The sequence below is a fragment of the Chenopodium album genome, chromosome 7, assembly GCF_948465745.1.
Source record: "Chenopodium album chromosome 7, dcCheAlbu1.1, whole genome shotgun sequence".
Classification (NCBI taxonomy): Eukaryota; Viridiplantae; Streptophyta; class Magnoliopsida; order Caryophyllales; family Amaranthaceae; genus Chenopodium; species Chenopodium album.
Genome location: NC_137840.1, coordinates 63,912,126 through 63,923,962, shown reverse-complemented (window position 1 = coordinate 63,923,962; position 11,837 = coordinate 63,912,126). Strand labels below are relative to the sequence as shown.

The 11,837-nt window shown below is 37.1% G+C and overlaps 1 protein-coding gene across 1 annotated transcript; it reads left to right on the top strand.

Annotated features, from left to right (window-relative positions):
- Window positions 1-10,035: 10,035 nt before the first annotated feature.
- On the top strand, window positions 10,036-10,977 carry LOC145640466 (uncharacterized). The gene is made up of 3 exons (XM_081691741.1): window positions 10,036-10,411; window positions 10,492-10,645; window positions 10,743-10,977. Exons 1-3 carry the CDS (start codon window positions 10,036-10,038, stop codon window positions 10,975-10,977), a joined length of 765 nt encoding a protein of 254 aa, XP_081547867.1.
- The last annotated feature ends 860 nt before the right edge of the window (window positions 10,978-11,837 follow it).

The window sequence follows — 11,837 nt, the reverse complement described above, 5'->3', positions numbered from 1 at the left end:
AAATTGCCCAAAACACTTTTTTTAAATAAGAACATCACAATTAAATCAACGAATTTCAATCAATATAATCCAAATTTTACAATATATAATAAAAAAATACAATCAATTACAACATATAAATAAATAAAAAAATTACAATATAAATAAAAAAAATTACAATATACTCGTAAATAAAAAAAATTACAATATAAATAAAAAAAAACCCCATACACCTCTAAATCAATATTTTTGAATCTTGATTCTTCAATTTAAGATCTAAATTAATGTACCTGCACCAATTAAAAAAAAAAAAAAAAACCGATGAATATAAATAAGCTTCGAAAACAAAAAAAAAATCCAGAAATTCAATCCTAAAATTCAAACCCAAGAAAAAAAAACAAACCAGAAATTCAAATGTATTAAAATCGAATTGAAACCCAGGAAAAAAAAAAAGAAATCGGGAAAAAAAATCAAAATGAAATCCAGAAAAAAAAAATCAAAATGAAACCTACAAAAAAAATCAACCCCGAAATCGAAATTGAAAAAAATTAAACCCAGAAAAAAAAAATTAAACCCAGAAATCCAAAAAAAATGAAAATCGAAAAAAAAAATAAACCCTAGAAAATAATAAACCCAGAAATCAAAATCGAAAAAAAACCCAGAAAAAAATAAACCAAGAAATTGAAAAAAAAAGAAAATCGAAAAAAAACCCAATTAAAATCAAATTGAAATGGAAAAAAAAACCCTAGAAATCACGGAAGTAAAAAAAAATTAAAAAAAATCCCAAATTAAAAACGCATGCATTAACCCAAAATAATCGATTATTTTAACCAAAAATTAACCCAGAAAAATCAAATTGAAATCCAAAAATCAAATTAAATCGATTAATGATACCCAGAAAAATCGAATTAAAATCAAAAATCAAACCTTAAAAAACACCCAAAAAATACAAGCAAGAACCCAGAAAATTCGATTAATTGAACCCAAAATCAAACCCAAAAACATCAAACCCATCTTGATTAAATTCGGTCTTGATGGTGGTCTTGGGTGTTGGACTTGGTGGTGGTGTTGGTGGTCGTCTTTGATGGTTAGAGAGAGGAGAGAGAAGTGAGAGAGGAGAGGAGAGAGAAGAGAGGAGAGAATATCAGGAGTGAGAAAGGAGGGAGGCTGAGTATGAGGGTGAGGGTAGGGTTAGGGGAATATAAGGGGTTTTTTTTTTAAAAGGTTTTTGCCACCGGTTCAGTTCAAACCGGTGGAAATAATGGTTTTTCCCACCGGTTTGAACCGAACCGGTGGCAAAAACCTCTTCTAAAAACCCGCCTACTTTAACCCATGATTTTGCCACCGGTTTTGAAGAACCGGTGGCATTAAGGCGGTTTCATTCTACTTTTTTCACCTAGTGTTTATTTAATGAAATTTAGAGTCATTTAGGATTAAAAAAAAAATTTATTTATATTTAACGCACATAAGAGCTAAAGTTTTATTGGCAAAATTGTGCATCGCACGAGAGTACGAGACTAACCTAATTTATAATCATACTACAGACCAAATTTAACACCGTACTATCTTTTTTAGATTTAACTTTTCATTATGAAAAAACCTTGGATATTCATTGCCTTGCGTAAGTCATAATTTCTTGCATAACGAATCTCTTTGATTGAATATATTTTCAAGTGATATTCATATTGAGTGTTTAGGGATAGTCTTATCTACTTGTTTATTAATTGTAGTTTCCCATTTATATTCTCACAATTATTCCTAAAAATATATATATATATATATATTTACAATTACAAAAATTCCAATGTTTTGAAGAGATGTCATACAATTGACTAATTAATTTTCTCCATAACAATTCAAACAAATAATTTCCTCCATAATAATTCAAAAATATTAACCCGATTTTAACTTCTCTTTTAATGGTTGAATCATTTGAGATATCAACCGTCTCAGTTTCCTCAATTATCGGTGTTTTCTTTTTAAGTGTTTCCATTGCTTTAATAAGTTCTTTGTCATTTTCATTATTAGTTAAGCAATGCTCATCATCTTGGGTTAAAGAAAAGCACGAGGAGTAAGCGGAAGAAGACATATTATTAAACTCAGAAATCATTACATCGAAAAGAGATATGTCCTCAGGGACTTGATTGCTAACTATCCTAGGGGAAGAGATAGAAGAAGGGGGTGCTACAACTAAGGACTTAGATCACTCTACAGGAAAGGACTTTGACTCTGACTCTGACTCAGATGACTCTTCGAACATCGGTCCTTGCCCTATGATAACGGAGATTCTCCTTCCACTTGGAGTAGTCACCTTGACTGTCTTGCGCCATCGTTGTAGTGATCCTTCTGCTGGAGTGATGAGCTTTGAGGGGTCAAAGCTTTCGCTTTGTAGGACCGTTTGGATGAGCGAGGAGTTATCCTCTATGTAATTCAGCTCATCTTCTTCTCGCCCAAATAGTAATCCCATGACATTAAAGTCAAAGCATGGGGGTGCTTTCTCCTTGTGGATAGGAGTTGGGATTTCATCTAGAAAATAGCAATCTAGGAAAATTTCGAACCCCGGTTACCTTATGCCATTTACGAAAAAATGTTCTGGAAATTCGTAGCATGGATAGTCCTCTCCTTCTTTTATGAATTGTCCATTGAGAGTAAGAGGATACCGATCCATTGGGATTGCTTTCTTTTGGATGCGAGCGTTCCTACGCGCCTTTGACTTTTCCTGGGCTCGCTTGAGATCTTCCCGAGTCGGTTCAAAACCATGTCCGAAAGTATCTAACTTAGGGAGGCTAGGCAATTCCAGTGACTTTGCTATTCCTTTCTTCTTTCCTAGAGTCATTCCAGGAAAATGTCCTTGTTTCTTCAGAATAGTGCTCACTATCATATTGGAGTGGGGGTTATGGCAGAGAGGGGTCCTTTCATCCTCCTCGATTAAGGAGACCTCTTCGTTAAAGCCCCACAAATCTTCATCATCTTCATTGTGCTCCACATTAATTATTGGATTTTTTATAGCTTTAATTCTCATGGGTGAAGCATCGATCGTAATAGGAATTCCCCCAACTATGGTTTTTACCTGTTGGTGGAGAGATGAAGGGACGGCCTTTAGGTCATAAAGCCAAGGGCGTCCCAACAGTAAGTTGAATGAAGCTTTGATATCTACTACTTGAAATGTAGTAGCATGTTCTATCGCTCCTGCCGTTATATTCATGGTAATCTTGCCAAGAGCTTGACGACGAGTGTTGTCACAAGCTCTTATTACTTGCGTTGACGGGGTTAAGTCTTCATCTCTTATGCCTAGCATCCTCGTAGTTCTGAGTGGACAAACATTAATTGCTTATCCATTGTCTACAAGAGTCATAGGGACGTTCATTCTCTTGCAAACTACTGTGAGGTTTAGTGCCTTATAATGCTTGTCACCTTCTGAAGGTAAATCCTTGTAAGAAAAGGTAATCAAGTTGATAGGACTAGGGAGATCACTTGTAAGGAAGTTAGCCAACCCCTCAGAAGTGGTTTCAGAATCTATCCCTATCTTATCCAAGGCATTCATTACTGCCAACCAATGTTCTCGAGATGTTGCTAGAAGTTTCCATACATTCATTTCGACTTTAGTTTTCTTGAACTGTTTGCCAATATCATTGTCTTCTATGATAGGTATGGGAACTTGATGCGTAGTCGGTGTAGGTTGTGTTGAGATAGGAGGTTGCATTCTCCCTAACCTTGTGAGGACGTCTATAGATGAGTCTTCTTCATCCCAAAAATCGCTTATTGGATATATGACTGAAAGTGGAGGTTCTTCCATATCCTTAAGATAGACGTCTTCATCGTCACTGTCCCAAAGCCCATTGATGCTAATATCTTCCTCTTGTGGGATTTGGACTAGCTTTTTATCATCAATCATTTCTGAATTAAATCTTTAAATTTAAAACAGTTTTCAATAGTGTGACCCCCTAATTGATGGTATTGACAGTAGAACCTATGTGTCCTTTTTAGCGATTCAAATGGTCTTAGTTCGAGAGGTGTGACCTTGCCAATCTCGGAGAACATGTTGAACATTTTAGCATATGAAATCCCGATTGGAGTATAGAGTTTATTACTCTTCTTGGGTCTGTCAATTACTTGTAGAGAGAAGGGTTTCTTCTTCGTGGATGGAACCTTGTCACACTTTTTATGAAGCTCCTATAATTGTTTCTTCGTGACTTTGAGAGCTTCACGTAGCAAGTTTGATCCCTCCCACATGGACAATGTGAGCCCGTGACTTTGAGAGCTTCACGTAGCAAGTTTGATCCCTCCCACATGGACAATGTGAGCAACCGTACATCCTCTTTGCTTGCTGGTTCAGGAAAGTTATCCATGGCATCGAAAAAGTTCAACTCATCCTCTTCTTCGATAGCATGAATTTCCTCAATAGGTTTGATGAGAGATGAGGGATCAACCTCGTTTTCTTCATCAGAGATGGCCAAGGAATGAGCGAGAGGTGCATTGTCAATGCTCGGCTTCTTATTGGCATGAGGCAATGGCAATTTGTTGTTATCGATTAAATCTTGGATAGCTTCCTTAAGCTTCCAACAATTTTCGGTAAGATGGCCCCTACCTTGGTGATATTTGTAATGTGCATTGGGGTTCCATTTAGCTGTCCTCTTCTCGACCGGTGGGTCCGCAAATGGTCCAATAGGAGTTATAAGACCTTTTGCATTTAGTCAGTCAAATGCGGTGTCATAACTTATAACTATAGGAGTAAAGTTCCTCCTAAATGGTTTCTTTTGTCCTTGATTATTCATAGCTAGGACTTCACTTAAGTTAAAGGTACTAACATTGTTTGAGTGGGTGGTTTTGGAAGAAGAAGGATTGTCGCTCTTCTTGCCTTTCCAGCCACTGTTGGAGTTACTGTTAGCAGCTTTCAGCTTAGCCAGGTCGTCTTCAATATTAATTCAAAATGTCATAGACGACCTTGAAGGTATGGAGATTATTCTGGTATTTTAGATGCTTGGAGTACTTCTCTTGAAGGTTCTTGATATGATGAATAACCTCACAGATTCTTTCTCACTTGGTACTTCAATCATCTTAGTAGAGGTTTCTCTCCATTTGTTGAAGAAAGAAGTGAAACCTTCATTCTCCTTCTTCTTGAGAATTTCAAGTTCCCTAAAGTCAGTTTCAACTTGAATGTTGCACTTGTATCTATCAATGAAAGTGTTTACCATTGACTCCCAAGTAGAGGTTCTTTCTTTCTCAAGAGAGAAGAACCATTGTTGGCAAACGTTTCAAGAGATAGAGAAAACAAAGAGGGAAACACCTTCTTTTCAATACCCTTAATGCTCATTATTGTTTCGAAAGCTCTTAGGTCAAAGTAAGGGTTGTCAGTCGCTTTAAATTTCGGGATGTCGTTGGCATTGAACTTCTGCGGAAGAAGATCCTTGTCCACCGAGACCCCTTGTGAGCTAATTTCTTGAAACTTATAGTCACTAGACAACTTGCTCAAACTTTCTTGCATGAGGTCCAGCTGTTGTTGCTTCACAGGATCATCGATTTTGAGGGTTAAAACCTTCAACGCCTCAGTTACAGTAATCAATTGGTTCCTGAGCTCATTAACTTCCTCTTGAGTTGCCATTATCTTCTTAGGTTTCCTTTTCCGAGCAATTGGTTTGTCGAAAAGTTGGACTTGAATAAAAAGGTTGTCTTTGATCAAACGCCCTTCCTTTCTTGACCACGCGCTGTAAATTAAACCATTTTTGTTTTTAATGACTTGACTCAAATTGACTTTGACTTTACGGGTTTAGAAAAAGAAAAAAGCAAAAATAGGGTGCATATTAGGGTGCATATTTTTGGAAAAAATAAGGTATATATTATTGGGAAACAAGTATAGGGTTCAAACAAGTGGTTTAAATTGGAGGATTAATATCCGACTTACCCCCCTAAAAAACTGACGGAAAATACGCGCATACAAGACTCTCTTAAACATGGTCAAAGTGTGCATTAGTGTGTGCTTTATATGATGAGTGCAAGTGACATGCTTTGACTTTTGTGTAAGACCATGGGACTTAATGCCTAGACTCGATTAAGGACTTGACACGGTATTATTACCAGTAAAAATTAACCAAATTGATTAGCAAACTGTTCAATTAGACACAAGGTGATGACTCGAGCAACAAACCGAACTGTCGCCAAAACGACAGGACTGGCGCCTCTCTTTAGAGTGTTGCGCTAGAAGACAGGACTGTCGCCAGGCGCTACGCTCCACAGAGTGGCGCTGCAGTCTAAATCTCGGCGCCATTACTAGAACGTCGATCTGGAACTGCTTTCGGTATTATTACTCTACAGGTCGGATATACCTAAAGTCGTACTTAGTCAATTCTGATTAAATTATTAGACTTTAATTACTCAAATTAATTAATTAGGCAAAGTTCTTTTAGTTATAAATCAGTTTATTTAGTCTTAACACAAGTCAAACAAATGGTTAGGAAAAACACATAGAGTATTCACAACCAATAATGCACAGTTAGTCAAGTAGGCACAACATGATGCAATGAGTTTGCAACCTAACCATGACTCTAGTTCTCTAAAGTTCGGGATATGGGTTAGTCAAAAGAAGGTCCATGGTTAATTGTCCGGATGCACCGCGAGGAAGTCTAACCGTGAAGGGTTGGCGCGAGTGGATGGGACACCGTGAGTTAAGAAAAACTCGCTTCCATGGTTTGGTGAATTCAACATTCTCGGATGTACCCTTTTTGCACAGAGCGTTCAATCAGGTAGATGGAGCATGAATTCCCAGAGGGTTATGTCCATATGTAGAACACATATGAGTTTCAGAAAAGTGAGAAAAACTCAATCAGGAAGTAGGATCGAGCAAACAGTGTTAAAAACTGGTCAAAATTAGAACGCATATATCTGGCTCGGTATTGGAAGAACTTGGCGCCAGCAAACAGAGGTCGGCGCCAACGATTTGGCTTTGACGCTTGGCGACAGAAGATGTCTCCTGGCGCTAAAGTCAAATAAGTGGCGCTAGACTTTGTTTCCTGACGCTAGTTCCTACATGCCTCAGCAGCTTTCTATGCTCGATAAAATTTTCCAGTTTCGCGCAGCATTATTTCTGTCCTAGTTGTGAAAGATATTCCTCAAATTTCCTACAAGTAAAAATCCTATGTTTTAACTCATTACGGATGGTCTTTCCAATGAGATCTTTTTTATGCATATGACAATAATGTTAATCAAAATTACGCACATGAAATACTTAGAACTTTTCAAGTCTCATCCACTCATTCTAAATCATTGCCGAAATAAATTTCAGGAATTAAAATAGAAATCCTCCCCAGTGGAGTCGCCAAAAAGTGTAGGGAATATTTCAAGCATTATCCCTAGCTTGAACCCCAATGTAATCATACACTAAAGTAAGGTGGCATCCAAAGGGAAAGAAGATAAAGCAAAAGAGTCGCCAACAAGTTTTAGGAACTTGTAAACCGTTAACAAGGTAAAGGTTACACCCCTTAACGATCCAGGAGATCGTCAACTCCAATAGGTCTAGAACCATGACTGGTAGTTGAGGGATGAAGGTACAAATCCAACCTAAAAGAGATTGAACCTGCCCTAATAATAGGCCTCTACTTTATTCTGATCGTATTCATGTGCGCTTTCTGACTAACATGCAATCAATAGGATTACCCTAAACCTGTTTATCTATGTTGGTTGAATATTAATGCACAAATAAAACTATTATTGGCGATCACTTAAATTATAATCAAATTAAAACAAGATTATCAATTATCTTATTAAGCGTGATTACAAGTACAAAATTCCCTTTAAACATGCATAAAAGGCATGATCAATCAATAACAATAAATATCAAGCAACATAATAATAATAACAATAACAATAATTATAATCATAGAAATAAACATGTTCATGTTAAAGCATAATAATAGAAAGATCCTAGGCATGATACTAAAAAGATTAACAACAAACCCTAGCATGTCACTAAACAATAAAAATCAAAGCTTTAACCCTAACATGATACTAACATGAATAATAGGAAAGAAAAGAGGAAGCATCGCAGGAATCATAATGGTCATATTTGATATTAGAAATTATAGTTGTTACCCTAAACATGATAATAGGAATCATTGTTGTCATTCAAAACATCAAGCATCCTAACATGATACTAGGAATCATAATAACAACCTAACCATGATTTCTATATCATAATATCATTAAATCAATTAAAGCACTTACTTGGATGCCTCGTACCTCTTTCTAATAACAAAATACACACGTTAGTAACTTCAAGGAAAATAATAAAACAAACAATTAAATTAAATTATAATTGAAAGAGAGGTTTGGGACCAAACCCTTAGAAATTAAAACCTTTCACGTCTACGGCGAAGGCAAATTCGAATAATGTTAGGTGTTTCTAGGTCTTGTGAATGCGGAATCTTGTAGAGAAAGCTAGAGAGAGAGAAGAATTCTTAAAAGCTAGAGAAAATAAGAATTGATGATATTTGATGATAATTGATGATTGAAAACAGAGGTATTAGGAGGATATTTATAGAGAAAATCATCCAAACAGATAGAATAACAAATCAGAATATCGACGAGAATAAAACAGGTTAGCGCCAGACGCTGAACATTAGCGCTAGGCGCTAAGGCTAGCGCCAGGCGCTAATCCCTGTTGTCAGGCACTAACAATTAATTTCACGTTTTTTCTTAATTCTGATAAAATTTAGCCGTATAGAGGGGCAAAATCGTAATTTCCTTAAAAACACTCTTTTATTCTAATTAAAACTCCAAAAAGTCAACCAAAGTCAATTTATCAATGCTAATTGAATTAGGAATGAAAAGAACCTTCTAGAAGAATCTAGAAGACGAAAATCAATTCTAATTGCATTAGGAATGATAAATCCATATTAGGCCCTCCTCTAGATCATTGGGTCGCATATAAAGATCAAACCGGACCCAGTTCAGTATTTTGGGCATAACTTCCTCATTATTCGTCGGAATTGGGCTTATAATATATCGTTGGAAAGCTCTTTTCAAGCCCCATCCAACTACCCCATTATTGGACCCTTGCTATGGACCAAACCAAACTGTATTGGCTGTTTTCTTAAAAATAAGTTTTCAAAAACAGAGAGAAGAGAAAAGAATAAAAACTATCCGCAACACTAGACTTTCCACACTTTCACTTCATTCGATTATGATTCGACGCAAAAAGTACTCATCACCGGATTTGGTTTTGGGGAGATACAAATGGGTGTCTACAGCTGTGCAGCAAAGATTTGCAATTAATGTGGAGTATGCTGAGAACAAAAGGTACATTGCAGTGTGCTAATCTGAGTGTTGTGACTGGAGGTTGCATGCAAGTAGATTTGTAGATGGCAGAACTTGGGCAATAAAGAAGATTTGGCCCAATGTATACACTTGCAGGGGTTTAGAGACATACAACCCCATATGTAATGTAAAATGGACATCTCATAAAGTCATGGAAGACATTAGAGCTAACCCTAACATTCCTGGGAAAGCACTCAATGAATTGCTTTTTCAAAGATATGGCATCTACATGAGGCAGTCAACATTGTATAGATTAAAAAGCTATGTCATTGACTAGTTGTTTGGAGGGCATGATGAGAGCTACAGACTACTTCTAATGTATGCTAAGATGTGCATACAAACAAACCCTAAGTCCAAAGCTTTTTGTGCATGGCATGGGACTGAGTCCATTCATAAACAGCTTCAATTCACAAGCTTGTTCATTTCATTCGCTGGACAGTGGAGACGAGAGGTCTATTAAGAGGAGTTAGACCTTTGATTGGTGTAGATGGGACATATCTCAAAGGTAATTATGGGGGGGTTTTGCTCTCTAATGTGGGAATAGATGGCAATAATAAAATTTTTCCCACAGCATATGTTGCAGTTAGCCAAGAAGACTAGCAATCATGGACTTACTTCTTCTGACTTTTTCTTAACATTGTTAAGGATTCATCAAGGCAGCATTGGACCATAATTTCTGATAGGCAAAAGGCAAGTAAATTCCATTTCAGTGTTTTATATTCTTTTGTAATATATATATATATATATATGGGAATTTCATTGTATCAGGGAGTTGAATTAGCTTTGGAACAGGTCTGGCCTGAAGCAAACAGAAGGTTTTGCGGTAGGCATCTCAGTAGAAATTACAAGAAGCAGTTTTCAGGCCCTATGATGTATGTGCTGTTCTGGAGAGCTTGCAATGCTACTTCAGCTTTCTCATTCAGGAAAGCTATGGAGAAGTTGCAGAAGGCAGGAGGTGAATTTGTGATGACTTGGTTTGCAGACTTAGGAGAACAGTCCAAATGGAGCAAGCATAAATTTGACCCCAATGTTTGCAATGACTCTAATACATCAAATTTTGTAGAGAGCTTCAACTCTACACTTGGGGTGAATAGGTGTAGACCTATATTAACTTTTCTAGAAGGTATTATCTCTAATTTAAGCTTTCGTGTAACTGTCTAATTTAACTTCTGAGTAACTGTCTAATTAAGCTTTTGTGTGCAGGAATAAGAAGGGTTTGTATGGTGAGAATTTCAACAAGGCTTGAGAGTGCCAAGTCTTGGAAAGATGGAGATATTTGTCCCAAGATTATCAAGCTTGTGAATGATATAAGAAAAGCTAGCTCAAACTGTAGAGTTTACAAGTCTAGCCCTAGAGAGTATGAAATTCATGAGGAAAGATCTCAATTACCTTTGACCTTAAACAAGAAGATTTGTTCCTGTGGGGGCATGACAGCTAACAGGTGTGCCATGTAGGCATGCCATCAGAGCCTACATTGATGCAAAGTTGGACCCACATAACTTTGTCAGTTCCTGGTACTCTGTGAAGACATATAAGCAAGCTTATAGTGTATGCATTAACCCAATCCCTGACACAGTGCAATGGCCTGCAGATGAGTCAGGCAAAATCATCATGCCTCTTAAGATGAAGAGAGGAATTGGCAGACCAAGTAGGAATAGAAAGAGGGAAGAAGGAGAAGAGCAACCATGAAAAAGGTCAAAAACAGTGAAATGCAGCAAGTGTGGTTGCTTTGGGCATAATAAGGCAACTTGCAAAGGAGGCTTAACTAGAAAAGAATTGAAGTCAAGTGAGCCAGTTGTCATAAAAAATCCTAGGGTCAGAGACCAATCTAATGCAGCAAAGGCAGCTAAGGCAGCAAAAAAGTCTGCAACAACTAATCAACTAGCAACTAAGCCTGCAACATCTGCCAAGAAATCACAGGGATAAAAAGGTAGACTCTCAACTAAAGCTGCAATAGTTTTGACAGCATCACAACAGCCTAGCTAGCCAGTCAACATGTCTCAACCAAACTCAAATTCTCCACGCTGACCTAAGTGTTAGACAATAGTAGATTAGGAGTTGGTTTTTTGGTACTAAACAATTGGTTATGTGAGTAGTCATCTTTTGTTTTTTGAAATTAAATTCATTAGTTGGTATGTGTTTTTGCTAATGTTACCAAACATCTTCAATTATCTCAGTTTATGATATTTATGAACCACCACAACCACCACCATAAAAACCCAACCCAGCCGCCAAAACCCCCCTTTTAACCGCCGAAAACCCCCTTTAACCGCCGAAAACCACCGTAAAACCCCGAAACTCTTACCCAAATTCAACCTCAAGCCATCCCTTGAAGAAATTGATTCATTGATTTTTTTTTTTAATTCATTGATATTAAGGGGTTCAATGGTTTTCGTGGGTGCGAGGGTTGGAATTGGGTCGGTTTTTTGTAGGTAAGGGTGGGAATGGGTGGCTGTGGGGATGGGGGCTCGGCGGTGGAGGAGGGGCTGTCGGAGTTTGTTCGGGCTGGGTTTTCAAAAAGAAAAAATTAGTTTTTTTAAAAAAAAAAA